General features: G+C 38.8%; 1 protein-coding gene and 1 non-coding gene across 6 annotated transcripts in view; both read right to left on the bottom strand.

The window, feature by feature from the left end:
• The window catches only part of USP48 (ubiquitin specific peptidase 48), a 72,874-nt gene that overhangs the window by 17,597 nt on the left and 34,925 nt on the right, over window positions 1-20,352 (bottom strand). For 2 of the 5 annotated variants that reach the window (XM_061394094.1, XM_061394130.1), the window contains exons 9-18: window positions 19,396-19,575; window positions 16,377-16,505; window positions 15,547-15,696; window positions 11,990-12,187; window positions 11,102-11,216; window positions 10,427-10,557; window positions 6,986-7,057; window positions 773-897; window positions 483-605; window positions 121-182 (exon numbers count right to left, since the gene is read on the bottom strand). In XM_061394094.1, coding sequence (XP_061250078.1) covers window positions 121-182; window positions 483-605; window positions 773-897; window positions 6,986-7,057; window positions 10,427-10,557; window positions 11,102-11,216; window positions 11,990-12,187; window positions 15,547-15,696; window positions 16,377-16,505; window positions 19,396-19,575 — 1,285 coding nt within the window. The remainder of the gene's footprint in view (window positions 1-120; window positions 183-482; window positions 606-772; window positions 898-6,985; window positions 7,058-10,426; window positions 10,558-11,101; window positions 11,217-11,989; window positions 12,188-15,546; window positions 15,697-16,376; window positions 16,506-19,395; window positions 19,576-20,352) is intronic. The other 3 variants (XM_061394103.1, XM_061394121.1, XM_061394110.1) reach the window with 3 other exon arrangements.
• Window positions 19,106-19,210, bottom strand: LOC133236338 (small nucleolar RNA U13). Its single transcript, XR_009732845.1, has one exon. It is a non-coding gene; the product is annotated as a small nucleolar RNA U13 (small nucleolar RNA).

Below are 20,352 nucleotides of genomic sequence, written 5' to 3'. Positions count from 1 at the left end.
AAAAAAGCTTTCAGTATAGGCAATTATAGTAAAAGGTAAGGTACCATGATTATAACTCATGAATTAAAAATACTGTAATCAAAAATAAAAAAAGGGAAATAGGTAACCTTTGGTATCTACCTGACAAATTTTCGCCACTCTTCTACAAAGAACTGGGACACAATGTAGAGCACATCTGTTTCCTGGAACAGAAAAATCAGACACAAGTATCTCTTAATTCACTGCATTCTTAACCTAAATCCTATACAGAAAATGTCTCCATATAACTGTGGGTTTGCCCCTTAAAGTCTTGTAAATAAAATGGAAATAGAACCCTCTACCAAGCAACCACGAGGAAGAGTCGAATCCTCCAGCTTAGAAAACTATACAAATGTAAGAAATGGAGACGATCTCATTATTCTGAAAGCACTGTTCACTCAGCAACTTGGCAAGGGCCTTACAAAGATGAGATGGACTCTGCCCCTTTGTGGGAATCATTATACCTCTGGCCAGTTACTGAGACACGGTCTGTTTTTGTCCTGGAACAAATTTGGAAGAGAAGTTTTCTGCTCATTTGCAATCATCTTATGTAAGGCTTCATTTTCTTCCCCTTCTCTTTCTAAAATCTGAAAGAGAACCAAGCAGGAAGCGATCAACCATCTCCAGCTGACAGCACAGGACCTGCCGCCTCCCCACACCTCCACTCAAAGTGCAATGTCAGTTCTCCTGGAAAATCAATCCAGGGAGGAGACACGTGACTTCCACAGCTGTCAGGACCGCGGGCGGCATGCACCTTGCACTGCGAACAGCACTCTTTGTAACTTGGAAATTCGGGAGCCTTTGGAAAGTACTGCTGCAGTTTGCTCCAAGCCTCTTTAGAAACAAGCCTTCTTTCATTTTCTGATATGCATAACTCGCCTAGGTCAAAAAGAAAAAAAAGGGGCGGGGGGGAGTTTGAAAAAAAAGTTAATATATACCCTGCAAAAATCTACTTAATACAAATTTGTAGCGCTTCTTATCCTTCTGTTCCAAAGTGCTGTAATTTTCTCTCTCTCTCCAATTTCAAAATCTCTAAATTTTTAGTTTCATCTAATTCTAAAGGAGCTAGCCATTCCTTTGTCCTTAATCTAGGTCTTTCTTCCTGCCAGTGAAGGAAGCAATAAAAGGGCTTCCAGAGGTTCTGGGGTGCCACTGTGGAGGCTGTCCAACAGCATTTCATCTCCACCTGCATTCAAACAGCACAATTTGCTGCAGAACGCATTTTCTCCCATTTTGTCTTATTACTTTACTAAATTCACCCTGAACCAAAATGCTGTTTTCAATGTTGTGTGACCCTGACAGTTAAATAGTGAAGCCATCTACTGTTAAGCTGGAAGACCCTCTCCAGTCAATACCCAGTTGCTTCGCTGTTACTACTGCAAACACCTGAATCCTGAGGATCTTTAGAAACCGAGAAGAGGAGAAATAAGCAGAGCACCTTCCCTTCCTCAGATCACAGCAACATCCACACGGCAGTGACCCTGAGCCTCATCAGCCCACCTCGATCTACTGCTCACATGGATGCTTCCAGCATTCCAGGGCCGTTCTCCCCACTCTATCCCTCATTCGTTCTGTGGGTCTAGTTCTGCTGCTTCAGCTGTTCCCAGCAGACAGTGAAGTGCATACATGGACCTTTTTGGTTCACTACCCAAAAAAATTCTTTAAGGTTCCAAAGGAAACTGTGTTTCTACTGCCACTGGCAAGATACCTACAAGTTTAATAAGAGTTAGAAAGCCAAGGGCTTTCTAAATGCACTATCTTAATTCTTTTGCTTTATGTATTTTCCATAATAAATAAATCAAGAATCAGAGAAATTAATACACTAAGGGTCACCACAATTGGTGAATAACAAAGCTGGGATATAAAAACCAGATCTGTCTCATCTAAACTCCATAGTTTCTAATGCCTCAAAATTCATCTTCTTAACTTCCACGCATCACTTCCTCTTAGTGAGCTCTGATTAATCCTAAGAAAAGATTACACTGCTTTAATATATTTACTACTAGAGAAAATAGGTCACAACGTAAAAATTAACTTTATTTCTGAAGAGTAGGTTAACAAATTTTTCCTCTGAGGTTATGAAAACTTACTTTAAAATGCTTACCCTCAGACAGAATTATGGAATTTATTATTATTTTTAAATTTAATTGTTTTATTATTTTCTTTTATGGAATTTATTATTATTATTTTAAACACTAACTGGATAATCAGATTTCAATTTAGTACACCTTTATGGTGAAATATAATACAGCTATAAAAAAGATTAAAGCAGACTTCTATAACTAATTTAAAAATAATTCCAAGGCAATTACACTTTTTAAAGTGGTTTCTTTTTTATTAAAAGTACCCTTCCTCTGCATATATATGGTATAAACAAATCTGGTTCAGAAAGGGAGAGAGAATGAAGGAAACGATAATACAAACACATATTTTAAATAGGATTCCACAGGCTCTGGAGTCTACACTGCCTCTCTTTTGGGTAAGGGTGCTTTTACTTTATGACTGGCTATAATGTTGCATGTGCATTTCTCAGGTAATTAAAAAAAATAACTCAAGTTTATTTAAAAAGTCAGCAAAGTCTTCTAATATACTACAGTCAGAAATTGGTTAATAAAGTGCTTTGCTCTACCCCTAGCTATGCTTCTAAATTTAGGTTCATATTAACATATCATGATTTAATATATCTGGATATTGTTAAACCTAAAAATGAACTTTTACTCAAGACATGAATTTTTAGAAATCAGACTTGTATCCTGCAATATGTAACACTCTCTTAAATCTTAAGAGAAAGCCAATAAAATAAATTCATTTTGTAAGCAACATCTCTGAATACAAGGATCAAACGAGTCATGAGAGATTTAATTCACCAAACATATCAGGATAATGTAATCCCCAAAGATTCTTCTGGTAAAAATAGAAATCTAGTTAACAATGACTTTAGATTCTGGATAAATCTCCTCCCTGACAAAATCTAGTTCAAACCCTAATATTTTGGGTCACAGAACATCCTAAGAATTTGTTAAAAAAGAAAAAAGATTAATTAAAAAACTGCTCAGCTCCTTAGTAAACAAGTGTAATAAACAACGTAAGTTAACAAGGAAGGTTAACTGTTAAATAAATGTAGAATGAAATGGATAAGACAGCCTGATGGATTTGGAATATCCGCAGTAAATGCTGAACTCTGAGACAGCAGTAAACCACCCAACGGAATGTAATCCGTGATTAGTTCACATAAAATCCGTGATAAATATACGCAAGCTTTAGAGTATGAAAATTCAAACAAGGATTTCTAGATAAAAATGATGTTTTAAAATGACATTAAAACCACAGTAACAGGGATCTTTACTGAAAGACATAAAATCATAATGAAGGATAAAAAAGAACAGAGGCAACAGCAACAGATATTATAGGAGGTTAGAAGGTGGATGGATGAGATGTCAGAAAAATGAACTCTAAATCGACGAAAGTCAAGAAGCAAATAGATTTACAACACTACAGAACTGCCCCCACAAACCCAGGAAATTGGGGTACTCGGAAGGGAACAGATTACAGTCTGTTTAAGAGACGGTTAAAATTCTGGCTCCCTCTTCTATACGTTCTACAGATACCTGCCCCCCTCTACCCACAAAAGACACAAGCTGCTCTGATGGCACAAAACCAGGGGCCTCTGGGGACGCAAAGCGGAGACGTGAGGCAGCACACTGAGGTGCATGCGGCTGAGTGAAGGCTTCATACAGAAGGCAGAGGTTCCAAGCCCTCTTCTCTGTAACCCTGAGGTGACAGTCGGCTCTGCAGTTTCCAGGCAGAAGGAGGAAAGATGCTTATGGAGAAATCTGAGAAGCCCGAGAGGAGATAATGAAATTGAGAATTCTGCAGTGAAACAGCCCCATGGGGACACCAAATGAGGAAACCTGGGGCCCCTCACACTGCACATGTGTGAGGCATCCGCAGGGCACCTCACATGCTACACGCGTTGGGACCTGCACAGGGGGAAGTGTCCCAGGGCTGTGGACAGAGATCTTATTAGCTGCCAGAGGTGGAAGGGACAAAAACTGTCTATGAAGGGCTTTGGACAAACAGTACATTGAAAGATCCATTAAGTCCTTCAAATTTTAAAGGAAAAGAATTTCTGATTACACAACTAGGGAGAAACTAACCATCAAGTGTGGTGACCTTTAGCGAATGACTCACCTCTCTATGCCTCAGTTTGCTTATTCATCAGCAGAAGCAGTATAATAATAATCCAGCAGTGAGTGAATATCTACACACTTAGAAAACTCCTGGGCACAACACTCAACAAATGCCCAACCATCATCTTACTGCTTCAGTGCTACGACGACCAAGACCACAGCTCAGAAACAAGCCTAAATGTAACTCCACTGAGGGGTGGGTTCTCAGTAAGGTTCCACATCCTGCAGCTGAAAAACCTGCTGCCATGGACATGGTACACTGAGAGGTGCTATCCACAAAAGCAAGAACTGAGACGGTGCTTTTTAAACTCGAGATAACAAGGTGCAGCAACCAAATGGCACTGGGCTGCAGATCAAGCTAGAAGATCCAAAAAAAAAAAGCTCATGTACCGTTTCTGACAAGCTGAGGGGCATGGCACAAGTCCTGAAATCACACGCAGCTCTGCCATGCTTCCTAGTCAAAGCTGTAAAACTGAAATGACAAGATGAGAGAGGTGGGCTGAGAGCAAATGTCAGTGCGCGAGGGAGGAAGACAATCGGTGTTCTGGCACCATTTCACCCTGCTAAGCAGCATCGAGCACGGAAACTTAGTGTTTAACTACAGATTCCTCAACACTCAAAATGGAAGCACTTATGCTGTGTGCAACTCTACAGCAAAAGGTTAAAAAAAAAAAAAGAGTTGATATGAAAGCACCAGGAGAAAAGCTAATTTACTCCTGGCTGTTCGTATCACCTTCCTCTAGGGCTTACTTAATCTGTCTGCCATTCAGGGTTACACATCTGCCTTCAAACTTGTGTTCCTACTGTGCTCTAGTAACGCATCAACTGTGTCTGACTCTTTGCCACCTCATGCACTGTAACCTGCCAGGCTCCTCTGTCCACGCAATTCCCCAGGCAAGAATACTGGAGTGGGTTGCCATTTCTTCCTCCAGGGGATCTTTCAGACCCAGGGAACGCACCTGCATCTCCTGCACGGGAGGCAGTGAGTTTGTGTCTAGAAAGGCATGAAGTGGCACTCATGTGACAACTACTATCACCATCACCAAGGACTCTTCATTAACAAAATCACTGATTTAGGGACTTCCCTGGCTGTCCACTGATTAAGACTTTGCGAGTTCAATGCAGGGGGCAAAGGTTTGATCCTTGGTCGGGGAACTAAGACTGTGCACGCTGTGCAGTGCAATCAAAAGAGAAAAAATAAGGTGTGAATGAGGGCAAGGGTTAGGCATCAAGTATGGGTTCCTAATGAGGCAATGAAGAACTAATATAAGGAATTGATTCATCCCAGTCATAAAAAAAAGATGAAACAGGCCTTCTCTGATGGTGCGGTGGATCAGAATCCACTGCCAGTGCGGGAGACGTGGGTTCGATCCCTGGTCCAGGAAGACTCCATGTGCCTTGGAGCAACAAAGCCCACTCGCCAAAACTACTGGGCCTGCGATCTAGAGCCTGAGAGCCACAACTACGGAAGCCCGTGCGCCCACAGCCTGTGCTCCCAAGGACACAAGCCACTGCAATGGGAGCCTGAGCGCCGCAATGAAGACCCAGCACAGCCAAACATGAAGAGTGAAATAAGGCCATCGTAGCAACACAGATGGGCCCAGAGGTTGTCGTATTAAGGGAGTCAGATGGACAGGTATTATGATACCACTCATGTGGAATATAAAAAATACACAACCAACTTATTTAACAAACAGACTCACAGACACAGGCAATAAAACTTCTGGTTACCAAAGGGGAGGGCAGAGGGAGGATAAATAAGGAGTTTGAGACCAGCAATACATGCTACTACATATAAACTGGATAAACAGTAAGCGCAGGGAACTATACTCAGTGTCTTACAGTAACCCATAATGAAAAAGAATATATATGGGCATGTTCACATATGCAGAACCAGTTTGCTGTACACATAAAAGTAACAACACAATAAATTAACTATACGTCAATCAAAAAAAAGAATTCGGAGTATTCTCAATATGTTAGCACATAACCAGAAATGCCAACAGGGGTTAAGAGATTCACCACTGACATCCGAGTGTCTCTGCGGCCAGTTTTTCCCAGGGGAGGGAGGGAGGGGGAGAGGAAAGAAGGGAGAGTCAGTGGGGAACCCATTCAGTAGAAGGCTTGGAGAAGGAGATACCTTTCTGGCTTTCAGAGTGCTGACAATGGGAAACCATACGGTATATACAAGGAGTCCCTCTCCAAAGAAAAATCAAACAAACTCATCTATTACAAGTGGGCTCTCACTAAAACCAAATACATACATGAACAAATGCACAGGATTAATAAAGACTGGGAAACCGAGAGTATACATAGTACGCAGTAGCTAGCCAATCAATGTCTAAGACACTAAACCAGAAACAGTCATGAGGAGAAAGTAAAAATGCTGCCTTCAAAGTGTTCACATCTGGATAATGACATAGACACAGAAATGGGAAATAACTGAAATCCTCCTTCAAGCTCAGAAAGCCCTTCAATGTGACAAGTGACAAATTTTCCCCTCTAAAATACAGGGAAATTCTATCTTGTATTATTTACAATTTTTCTTGTGAGGAGAAAGGAAAAGGTGTGAGAGGCACTGGCGTGAAGGCAGGCCACAGAAGCTAGCCGCTGAAGAGAGAGCAAGAACAGAACCACCAGGTCACGGCCAGTTCAGAAAGCCACTAACTCTGCCATGCCTTCCACATCAGGGCCTAATCTCTGAGCAGGAAATATTGTTAACAAAATATTTATGATATGCTAAACACTAACAGAGGAAGTCTGACACTTTGGCTTACCATGTGGGCACAGAATGTCTTCATTGAAATTCAATTCCTCCTCGTCCTCCTTTCTTTCTTCCTTTGATTCATCTAATCAAAAGACATACACAGAGTAACTCCTCTAGCTGCTACATTTAAAGTTAAAAGGAGCGAAGACACTACTCTACACAGCTTCAAACAGAAAACTTTAAAACATTCTAAAATCAGACCCGGCTGATTCTGACAGTTGAGCTAAGAAGTGTTTCATCTTTCCCTTAAAAGGAAAGAACAATTTCTGAATGGCAGTTTTACTTTTTAAAGATTTGGGTTACGTAATATGCATTTTTTTTCAAACTGAAAAACAGCTCATCTGTCTTTCCATTAATTCTAATCTACGTACGTAGAATACTGTGTCATAAACCAGGACAATCATATACATGTCATGTTACTTTCATCCATCGATTCTTTAGGGCAACGAGACAAAGCTTTAGAAGGCTAACGAAATAAGGATTCAACCTTTGATGCTAAATACACATAATTAAAACACTCCTTTTCCTGTTGCCAGTTCTCTTACAATGGCTGCTCTGCCCACTTGTCGACACTGTCCCAACTGTCAATTTGTAGCTGTGTGTACCAGGGAACAGGATCACGTAAGACAAGTCCTAAGACCAACGGATTACACAATAGTGGTGCGTGGATTTTCCAGGTTAAGCACACAACACACTTTTGATACACTTAACATATATAAAGAACATTTACTTAAAATTAAATTAATAAATTAAAATTTATTAATTAGTCATTAAAAAGGTCAAGTAGGAAAAAAAAGGTTCAAGTGGAAAAATGGGCAAAAACACGTGACCAGGTAACTCTCCTGTCTGTTTCTCAATCTGGGTCACACACTGTGGAAATTAGGCAGAGAAGCAGGTACTGCATCTGTGTTTACAAACTAATTGTAAAAAGCTGAAATAAGTTAAATAAATAAATATATACATTCTATATATATATATACACACACATTCAATGTATATTACATATATACATTCAATATATACTACATATTCAATGTATATTACGTTCAACTTATATATACACATGCAATGTATATTTTATATATACACATATATATTCAATGTATAAATATATGCATTCAATGAAATTTAGTCGCTAGATTTTAAAACACTGAATGTCTTTGTAAAGTAAGATCCACAACTGTGCCAATGGAAGCATCATTCTGAAAACCCACTATTTACAGGGATATCTGGTAGAAAGACTTTGTTACTTCTACCTCGCTTCAAGCTTTTAACATCTTTGAATGGAGGAAGGGGGAGATGAGAAGCATTTTATTACTCTGAAAGCAACATGAAGATGTTTTCCATCTAGGACACCAAGGCATTTTCTATTATGGCATCAAACTTTACTTAAAATGAAGGTTCACTGGAGCCCCAAAGGGGACACCAATGCATGAAACGGAAAGGGAATTAGGGACCTAGAGAACACATGGCGGCTGCCCAAGGGAAGAAAGGTGGGAGAGGCATGGGGCTCGGCGTTTGGGATTATCAGACCAAGCTTATATATGTGAAATGGATAACCAACTAGTTCCTACTGTTCAGTACAGGGAACCATACTCAACATCCTGTGATGAACCGCCATGGAAAATAATATGAGGAAGAATGCTGCATGTGTGTGACTGAATCACTCTGCTGTACCCAAGAAACTAACACAAGACAGCAAGTCAAATATACTTTAATGTGGAAAAAAAAGGAAAAAAAAAAAAAAAGGAAAGATCGCTGATACATATAAAAAGGCTTGAAAGAACACAAGATAGTTAATACCCTGGGTCACATGACACATTAAAAGTAATGTTTTCGATCTTTGTTTTTAATGAAGTAGTTGATGTACAACTTTATGGAAGTTTCAAGTATACAGCACAGTGACATACAATGTAAAAGTCATATACAATATATAATTGTTATAATACATTAACTATATTTAAAACTATCTTTTCAAAAACAATACAAAATAAAACTGAAACTAATGTTAACTTCATGAAGTATACAGCACAATAAAGTACACTGACCAAAAGAAAAACACTCTTCAAATTTTTAAATATTAAAAAAAAAAATCACAGTTTAAAATTAATAGTGGCTTTGGGCTTCCCTGATAGCTCAATTGGTAAATAACCCGCCTGCAATACGGGAGACCCCGGGTTGATTCCTGGGTCGGGAAGATCTGCTGGAGAAGGGATAGGCTACCCACTCCAGAATTCCTGGGCTTCCCTTGTGGCTCAGCTGGTAAAGAATCCACTTGCAATGTGGGAGACCCGGGTTCGATCCCTGGGTAGGGAAGATCTCCTGGAAAAGAGAAAGGCTACCCACTCTAGTATTCTGGCCTGGAAAATTCCATGGACTACATGGGGTCGCAAAGAGTCGGGTAAGACTGAGTTATTTTCCCTTTCTACTGTTTTTATATTCTTAAAAAGAAAAGGCAGTGACATGAGAAGTCCCATACCAAATAAAATGACACAAATATTCAAATGCAGTAAATACAGAATAATTCAGTAAAAGATTAAGAATATTAAAACAATAAAAATATATGTAGGTAAAAATAAGTAAAAATATATGTAGATAAATACTAATATCTGGAGATAAAAGTTAAATGAAATAATTTCTTATGGATCACTAATTGTATCTCTCAATTAATAAACTGTTCAAACAATTTCTATTTTAAAGTTAAAAGGTTTTAATGCCTTAACTCCCCATATCTTATAAAATACTGATTACAAAATTAAACTGAGTCATTGACTGACATTAATGTATTTTCCTATTTACAAGCATAACTTCAGAAATATCCAAAGAATTTATAAGTAAAATGCTATTCAAAACCTGCATTTTCTCCTGGATGAAAAATGCAGAAGTTCAAGGTCAATCACTTAACACACTCAGTCTTCCAGTATGGCTAATAAACTATACATTGGGCAATTTGCAACAGACTTTTCTTAAAAACTTTAGCTGGAGCAAAATTTAAAATAATTTTTCTTGGGACTAATTAGAGAGACCCAGAGCCCACAGCAGGTCAGGTTATGAGTAGTGCCCCTTGCTCACTTTAAATAGCTTACAATCTTTTACTTGTTCTGAGACATTTTTGAGCGCTTTAGGCATTACATGGAAGGAATTAAAACAATTTTGAAGGTGTAAGTGTTAGTCGCTCAGTCGTGTCTGACTCTTTGCGACCCCATGGACTGCATAGTCTGCCAGGCTCCTCTGTCCATGCGATTCTCCAGGCAAGAATACTGGTGTGGGTAGCCATTCCCTTCTCCAGGGGATCTCTCTGACCCAGGGATCAAACCCAGGTCTCCTGTATTGCAGGCATATTCTTGACTGTCATCAGGGAAGCCCCAAAACAATTTTACCACAAACAAGTGCTTACAATTGTGGTATAATTCACAGCCACCTACAAACAGGTTTTATTGATAAACAGTACCTTTATTCAAGGTGTTGCCATTCATTTTCCCGTTGCTTTGGTCTGCATCGCCATCTTGCTCATCAAGCTGTTCAAGAGCCAGCTGGCGCCAACTGCGTAAGGAGGACTTCCCCACCCAAAATCCATCACTGCTGTGGAATAAAGAGAGAATGCAAAATTATGCAGGCAACGTTCTTAATATCCTTCTCCCTCCTTTCCTTATAAAGATCACAACAAAACTGAATCAAAAGTTCAATATTTGCTTCTGTGCATTTATACTTTTTTAACCTATTTTGGCCATTTTTACTCCTCACTACTAAATTACAGGTAATCAGATGTGCAGTTTGTTAACATTCTTACTTCAGCCTCTCTCAAGGGGACACCCTAAGGCCAGTTAGAATGGTTTTCCAACATTAGCATTTCCTGATTCCATGACAAAGGCGAGCACCGGGCCTTGGGTTGTTTAGGCCTCAGACCCACACCTCTGCTTCCACCTTTTATAATGGATGGAATACAGCCAGGAGGGCTGCCACCCAGCTCTATCTTTGCCTCAGCGGCGATCACTGCGAAATTTAATCTGGCATGCCTGATCACTCATTGCCTTCTTTCTTCCGAAGAACCCAAGTCTCTATTATTCATAAATGATAAGCTACTTGGTTTTTAGCCTATGAAACAATATACACCATGTTAACATACCTCTTCACTGTTGCTTTAAGCAGATTATTTACAGTTTTATAATCTTCGTTTAGTTGGTTCTTCAGACGCAGCACACGGCAACGTTCTACTACACACTCCTTACACAGGGCTTTCACTGAGACAGAGACCGAAGAAAAGACAGCGTATTCAGACAGGTTTTCTGTGATGGAAATGGTTTCAGCACTTCATGAAGCAAGCAAGAATGTGAACCCAAAGTCACTAATTCAGACGATTCAGCAACCTGGTATGCGTCCTAAATTATTTTGGTGACATAAACATCAAGACAGCAATAGGGCTATCCTGCATAAGGAACCATCGGTTATAAAACGTTATACTGTGCTTTGACTGTCTGTGCCACAAAGTAAAACCTTTTACAAGATTTTGATGCAAGTTTTGCCAGACCACCATCAAATAATGGAGGCTGTAAATGAGGGGAGAGTGATCAATGTATCTGACAACTCTAAATGTCACGTTAATTGTTTAAGACCTTCATGTGGGTATCAACCAGACCAATACTGTGAAGGGTACTGAATAAAATAACAAAACACTACTAGATGGCTTTCTCAAATGTATCCTGTTTTGTCTGCCTTGTCAGAAAACAAAACAAAACTGAATAAGCAGTATCAGTTTCTTTTCTAATGTCGTAAATATACCATGTATAATGCTTCTTAACTTATACTTGAGGCAGCAGATCCTTTTTGCAAAGTACACGGGAGATGAGGTCTAAGCACAGTTTGAGTCAAATGATCATGGAGACCACAGGAGGAGCAGTGACGCTCCCACATCCACAACTGAGACCAGCACCGAAAACAGACAAACGCTTAAAAAGATCATGATGACGGCTTAATGCAGCGCTCCTTTTTAAGTAGAGAAGACAGCTTGAATTACCAGTTAGTCTTGGTCCTCCTCCATATCTACTGTAGAAAATGTCAGCCGCATATTCAGATATTCTCTTCATAATCGATATTTTATCAGGATGAAGCTTGTCGTGGGAACACAGGCAAGCATGATTATCAATAGGCTTGGTAGGTGTTGACTCATCCAACCACTTCTGCAGCCACTCAAGAGAGACGAATTCATAGGGCTCTGAGGAAGAAAGCAAGGGAAAGAGCTTATGTATTTTTATAGCCTTCTGACTGAATGACATTCATTTTCCTCAAAAGACAATGCAAACTCTTTCCAAAGTTAGGAGAATCAAGAAGACTCATTGTTCAGGGAAGATGTCTGATGAGTACAGCACAAAGCACCGTTTAACTACCCCTCAACTGAGTTCCAGGAGCTGTGCATGGGGCCCTGTAAGATCGGCTGGTATTATTAACCACATTCTACAAAAGAGGCTTCCACAGAGAGAAGTGTCTTGCTTGATAGCACAGCAGAGCTCTGATCAGGACACCCAAGCTTGGTGACAAGCCACACTCGAAGCTAGCTCGCAAATCACATAGCCTCACTCCCATAGTGATTTTCATAAACACTTATCATCCACGTGTGATACACAACTGAAAGTTAAAATGAGAAGTCTGACTAGGTCTTAAGTTAAAAAATTAACCTCACTCAGCTACAACTGCACAAGTCCGTTTAAACACCGGAACTTTTCTTCATCCAAGATGACACTGACATTGATTAAAAGGTAGTTGATTTCCCCACACAAATCCATATTATGTATTTCAAGAAATTAAGTTATGTTAAGCAACTTCTAGGATGAAGTGCACCAGAGTCAAATGTATCGATTCCAAAGTTGGAAAAATTAAGATACAGCCAGACACCTCAAAATGAGTTTTAATTTGGGAAAACGGAGCCCCAGAGTTCCATAAAAGCCAAAATTAAAGATAAAGGGCCAGCTTTGATTACTTACAAAGATCTCCAGTGAGTCCCAGCATAAAACATAGAAGAAAACATACAGAGGTTGAATTTATGTATTTGTATTATGATACTATTTCTGATGAGATCTGAGGGATAGACAATTCAACTCAAAAGCCCATTTTGACCAATTTCACACTTCCCTGAAATTTACAAGTCTGAAAACTAACTTCCATTTTAAGTTCAGTGTAAAACATTTCAATTTTTACAAAAACAAAATTCAGAACTGTTGGATCCCTTATTTGTGCTAAAACTGTATATCACAAACTGAGGGCCTCGCAACTGATTGGTCAGCTCTGACACAGCTGCAGAGGAAGAGCCCGGGACCGCAAGCTGAGTCCAAGTTCTGCCACCAAGAAACTGAACTTGAGCAAGTCACTTGAACTCTCCATGCTTCAGATCTTTTACTTGTAAAATGAAGGTAATAATACCTGCCTTCCACCTACCTCACAGGGATGTTGCTGAATGTAAAAGATAAGATATGTGAAGCATTTTGAGCTTTGTTGGAGGAAAAGAGATACAGAAAAGTTAATCGTATATCTGTACAATATGTAAAAGTGGAGACCTTAAGACTCAGCACAGGTAACATGACTGGGGCATTTTACAGTACATAATGGTAATGAATGATCTCTATCCAAAAGAGCAAAAAAGAAGTCTTAGCATAGCTAATCTTTTCCCAAGGAGAGTTCCCATAGGTTAAACTTCTAGCAATTTCAAGGCTATCAATACAAGATATGAAGATCAGAAGAACCTTGGAAGAGCTATATCAATTTCTACCAAGAGTCTCCTTAACTGGGGTCTACACCAAACAAAGACTCTTGGCAGTTTCTCAAAGATGTTCTCTATTATTGTGATTCCAAAGCACGGGTAATCAACTAACAAACAGGACGAAGAACTCTGTCAGGTTGGGATAACACACTGCATAAAAATCTCAGCATCTGATGAAGTGAGAAAACTATTAAAATATTTACCAAAGGAAAATGTATACTATGGTTCAAAGGTATTTATATACAGTTTTAAATGCCTGGATTTTAACAGGAACTTTTCTTTTGAAAAGGGATGAAGTCTAGAAAGACCACGGCATCAAAAATATCTTAAAGAATTTACCTAGAGATAATTTAGGGTTATTAAAAAATAATTTATTTCAATTTAAATAAAAAGGGCCAAAAGCGTTCTGGTTCCTGGTGAGGTTCATATTTTATAGTAAATGACCCTTCTTTTAATATGTTCACAAAGACTTAGGAAAAAACGTAACAAGATTTGATTGGCAGCACAAAACCATGGTCATTAATTTTGAGATCGACAGTATTTTAGGAAAACATGGACTTTCTACCACGTATGCTTACTGTAAATATGAAAAATAATAAAGCTCATAACTGCAAGAGCACTGATAACATATATACATACTCGGAGAGCATAAGTACAGGTTCTTATAGGTGGAATGAAAACAGCCAAGAGAGTACAGTGTAAATCTGAAACGTGACATGTTTGGACCACGAGCTTTTAAAGCGTGACTCAAAACCAGCACTCTAGTTCATAGACCCAGTAAGTCCTTTGTCTTGTCCTGTGAATCCAGGAAGCTATGATCAAAGTCCAGAAAACAGATTTCGAGGTACCAATTCCTTTGAATAAATTTAGAGATGTGAATTACACATTCACTTCCAAACTGTTTCCAGTAAAATTAAGGTCAGTCTAGTTCTTTGTGATAATCCCAACTCTTGAAACAGAGTGAGAGTAACAAGTTACAAAGAAAGCTGAGAATCAAATTAAGGTACAGTTCAGACAGAACTTTTGAGAGATATTCTTTGATATTCATTTTTTGCTTAAAGTTATACCAGTAATGGAAAACTGAGATATCAAAACAACAAAACCACAAGTACAATTATGCTTGAGTATTTATTCTCTAAAATTAGTGAAATTGTCTCTTTTTTAGGTAGGAATTGGGTATGGGGAATTGCCTATGAAATGACAGAAAATATATTATTACAAATGGCATACCAGCCTTAAAAGGTTGAGGTTTCCTTTATGAGGCATTAGATAAACTTGAATAAACATACATAGTAAAAGAATGAGCTGGACTGTGTGGGATAATTCTTAAGAAATTAGGTGTCAGCAGAAAGCTTTCCTATCCTCAGACGATTTGATATTCAATTTCAGAATAATCTAACAGTACCATAAAAAGAGCACTCATATGAAAAAATGCCTGTTAATACTGCTGGCGCACAAAGCATGCAAGGAAACAGACTAGGCGAGTTGCTTCCATTGTAGCCTGATCAGATTTTTTCTTTTAAAAATAAGCTAACGTCTCACAAATTAGAGATATCTGTAAGAGTCATATATGCAGAGTGCTGACCTAAACCTCGTAATTTATTAAGAGCTTCCCATTTTTAAAAGTACATGGTAAGAGTTATACGGAAGGCTACACGTTAAGTTAACGCTGGTTTACATAGTAAGCGTTAGGGCATCAGCTGGCATCAATGGGTTATAAATAAGGAGGGGCAGAGGAACGTTTGTTCATATACATTTGTGGACATAAAAGAAACAAGGCACTTAATGGCAACAGTGCTGTCCCAGAATATCTTACAGACCAGCTCCAGCAGGTAACCTTTGGTACAGCTCCTTAACTTCTTCGTGCTTGGCTTTTCCTTTATCCACACTCTGCTTACGCATCTCGGCCATTTCCACACACCACTCCTCAAATTTGGAATTATCTCGATCCACCAGCTCCTGAAGAAAGGCTATTCAGAACAGAAAAGACAGAAAAACCTTTATCCTGTTTTCCAAAGACCAAGAACCGTGCTGAACTCTCAAGTACAACAAATGCTGGTTGAGATTTGGCAGCAACTTCCCACTGCGGTTGCCCTCCAGCCTGCAGGCAGAAGTAAAGCTGAAGACAGCCCCTGATAACACCAGGGGCTCCTCAAACCGCTTCTCCATAGTATCAGCCAACTGGAAACACCCAATGGCTCAGACACGCCACTCAAAACAAACGGTGCCACAGAGCACAGCACAGTATTAGGTAAAGTGACAACTAAAGACTGCCTTCAGGCAAGCAGCAGCTCTTCCTTTTTTTAAAAAAATTAAACCTAGAAGATTTATAAGTGGCTAAACCCACAACTGCTTTACAAGCTGAACAAAACACAATGGAACTGCTCTTTAAATTCGTCCTTATTATCCAAGGGCATTTCTTTCATTGCTTTTGCTTTTCTTTAGGAGGTCAGTGGAATAGCTCTGTGAAAGCCTCCTTTATTTTAAAAATTCATCACTTTAAATCAAATTTATGATTATATGCACTTTTACCACTTACCATATACACAGTCAACCTATCATAACAGATAAAGGTCACCTGTTCTAATCATTGATCTTGGAGCAAGGTATTCAGAAACCTTTGCCTTAAGTAACCCTGAAAGCTGCATACCTGGCACCTGAATGGGCGTGCCGGGCCTTTCCCGGGTCTGCAGCCTATAAACCAGCATGTAGGCGTTCCGGGAGCAGTGGGCTCCTCTGCCACACTTAGGCTTCCGTGTCTGGGACTTGGCAGGCTCTGCTGAGGTGAGAGAGATGAAAAGGTGATTAAATTACAATTCCTATCATTTGTTCATTCTTTTGTAGGGGAGGGAAAGCAGTGGGGGTGGTGGTGGTCATAGATAACAATTCCTAAAATACAAGCTAAAAATACATTAAAAGGCAATGTAAATTTTGCAGGCTGGATACATTTTTGAATGTTTATTAACCCCCAGTGCCTGCCATATTCCATTTGTAAAAGCTGCAAAGAAGGTACTGTTTTTCACAATGACTAACCTGAAGCAAATATATAGATTTTATTTTCCTGTTGGTCTTAAATTACAAAAATAAATCTAGGCTTAACTGCACAAAGAAATAAAATGAAATGTTTCCTCCCCCCTCCCCAAATGAAATGAAATGCTAAGATGAGCCACTAATCCCTATGAATTCAGAAGCAGAGAACGTTAGTGTTTTACATGGCATGTATATCACATGAAGGTGGCCTTCAAACTAAGTTTGATTATCCCAGGATAACTTTCTAATGGGGAGGAGGGCATGGACAGTTCTGAGGAAATCAAGAACCAGATCCTCAACTGCCAGTGTACTTTTCTAAAATTGCTGAGGTTCCACTGATGGTTTCTACTTCTCCTTTCAGTCATCTGTCTCCCACTTTACAAAAGAAAGATATAAGCTCCTATCCTGTGACAAGTCTTATCAAAAGATTTATTCACAGTAAAATTTCGTTGCGTTCAATCCTTTTAAAACCTGTATTGGTTTTATCGAATATATAGGAATATTTATTTAAAACAAACAAACAAAAAAACCTCAGAACACTTTCTAACTTTTCGGAGCTTTACAGTTACAGAAAACTTATAATATTCCATCAGAACAAAATTCTCTAGGGTCAGTGTGATGGAAACACTAGTACAGGACAAAGAGGAAGTATTAAAAAAAATACTGTTATTAAAAAAATATCAGTTCATGTAACTTTGAAAAGAATGATGGGGATGCATGGAATCTCTATGTTATATAATTTCATTTGGATACAAGAGTAATAATGTTGCAGTTTGTTTCAGTATTTATAATTTGTCAGAAGTTACATTATTGGGAGCTACTTAAATTTACAATGAAAAATCCTGGATTTTAAAGTGTGCAGTGAAACACCAAAGTTGTTCAATATTTCTCAGAGAATCAGGAGCAAAAAAGCTTAAAGACTACAGTAGTAGGGAATTAAAAATCTCAGCATGTAAAAGGAAAACCTGTTGGTCATTTCTAACTAAAAACTATTAACATTTAAGATGTTCATTAACTTGTGTAAGGTGGAATATAAAATGATTCATAAACGTTCACAAGAGAATATAAGAATGAATGACTAATGGAATTTAATAAGGATTTTCTATTTTTGATAAAACAGATAAAAGCAGCAATATAAGCTGCATATAATGAGGCATTAAAATACTGGAATGGGATCCTAACATGTAGGGTCTCTTCCTCTTGAAATGTTCTAAAATTTAAGACTACCTATATGGAGAGCCTTAACAATGCTTTTAATCCTACGATTTTCTTACTAAAAATGAAACAGATCAAAAAAACTCAGTAAAGAACAGTTAAATAATAAAAAAAAAGAACAGTTAAATAAAACTAAAGTTTAATTATTCACAATTTAAAGCTAAATGTCAATTTTGTTCCTATTAAGAATATCACAATAAGAAAAAATATAAGCAAATGTTAACTAAGGGCCTGAGTATTACGCAGGTGAAGTGGGAGCAACATTGCTATGTATCTAAAATGTGACTTAAAATTAGGAAACACTTGTAGCATCACACCTGGGTGGAGCACTACTCACAAAGCTAAGTCCAGCACACCTCCCACTTTCACTTTCAAGCTCTATGGAGGTACAACTGATGAACAAAAAGTGTACATAAAAAAAAAAAAAGAAAATATTCATTCAAATTACAATATAGCCACTACATGACTACCTGCAGCAAAATTCCCTACGCCTTCCTTGAAAGCCAGTGTCAACTGCCGTGGTCCTCCACTTGGGCGAGTGGTATTGATCCTTAGGAAAGGACAGTGGCGGGAGACACCCACCTATTCCCATTCCTTTTCCCTTTCTGCATCTCATAGTCCAAGTGACAAGCAGTAAGAAAGTGATTAAAACTTCAGCCAAGATGGCTCCTGTCGGAAGACCTGTCCACTGCGTTAGACAATAAACGGGTATTTAGCCCACGAAAACCAAGGTGATCAGAACTATATACTAGAAACTATTTCAGGAAGCACCCTATATAGCACATCTCATTACCATGGAACAATAAGCAGCTTAATCCCCACAGAGGCATGGCTCCACACTCTAGGGTTGGGCTAAGATACTTAACAGTGAAGGGGAGATGCTGTTCAGAGAACAAAGTTCCCCTACTATTACTTCTCAAAAATGTATGTCCTGACCCAGAGAAATATATAGTCCTGATCCTACTATATTAAATCTACTACTCATAGTTTTTAGCTTAATACTTACCACCCTCTTTCCTAGCTGCCCACAATTAACCTGTTAATTGAAAATGAAACATACGCCTTCAGACTGTACTAAAAACAGGACATTATGGAACCATCCCTGGAGCAAAATCACTTTTTCCTTTTTTGTCACGTCAGATGGGTAATGTGCCAGTGTCGTAACAAGGTCTGGAGGGAGGCACAAATCACGCAATAGCGTGAACACCCAATCATCACGCTCATGAACTACAAAAGGATCCAAAATCACTTTTTGAAAAAATCCAAGCATTGCTATGAAAGTTCAGAGATTTCACGTGTTTAAGAAATGCAAATAGCATTGATAGTCCATAACAATCTTGGGCCATAATAATTTCTCACAGACATTTTTGTTAAAAAAAATAAAATTATATTTTAAAAGGGCACTCACAACTTAAAGGTTTTACCTAGATCTTCCTCAATCCCTAGTTGTAATTTCTTCCCCTCCATCTTTTCTATGTCTTCATCATTAAACTTATACCATTCGCCAGACTGTGGATCCTTCACGTGGGCAATGTAGTGGCCAGAATAAGCACTCACTCCTCTGTGTATGAGGACCGCGCTGAGTTCATACACATAGGACCCACCTAGGGAAGGAGAAGGGGAAAAAGTGAAAGAAAGTTTAGATGACAGTATTTCTTCTTACATCCTGAGCCTGCACTGTAACGATTACAATTCTTTATGCATCCAGTAGAACCCAAAACAGGTCACCTTAGATTTAAAAAATTTAGTCTCATAAAATAACGTGGTAGTCATTGTTTTTATCACCTCTCTGTGTCAACTCTCTACTCCCTCTGCAATATGTACAGATCCAAAGCTACAGCATTCTGGGCACGTAAGGGTTACAAAGTCATTCTGTAGTATACTTCCCCTTATGCACTAACAGACCGAGCCATATGCTTACCAAGAATCAGTTGTTCATATTTTCATAATGAACAATCAAATTGTTCATATTTCCTAACTTCTTACAAAAATTAACTACACACAAACTAGTAAGATTTGAATGCAAAATCGAAAAACTACTATTTCTAGAAAAAAAGAGAATTAAAAAAAAAATTAGATATAAGTCATTAAGGAAAATTGCTTTCAAAATAGGTGTAGATAAGAGAATTCCCCGGCAGTCCAGTGGTTAGGACTCTGCGCTCTCACTGCCGAAGGTGAGGTTTGGATCACTGGTCAGGGGACGAAGGTCCCACAAGCCACAGAGACGCTAAGCCCATGTGCACCACCACCACAGAGCCCAGGCCCCACAACAGAGACCCAGTGTAATGCCCCCCAAAAGTCCTGAAATAACCCATGGAACTAGTCGTGGATGTCTCCACTAAAAATAAACAAGTAAAAACTGGCCAGGTTCTTACAGCATC

The sequence above is a fragment of the Bos javanicus genome, chromosome 2, assembly GCF_032452875.1.
Source record: "Bos javanicus breed banteng chromosome 2, ARS-OSU_banteng_1.0, whole genome shotgun sequence".
Taxonomy (NCBI): domain Eukaryota; kingdom Metazoa; phylum Chordata; class Mammalia; order Artiodactyla; family Bovidae; genus Bos; species Bos javanicus.
The sequence above is the reverse complement of the archived record's forward strand: the minus strand, read 5'-3'. Positions and strand labels throughout refer to the sequence as shown.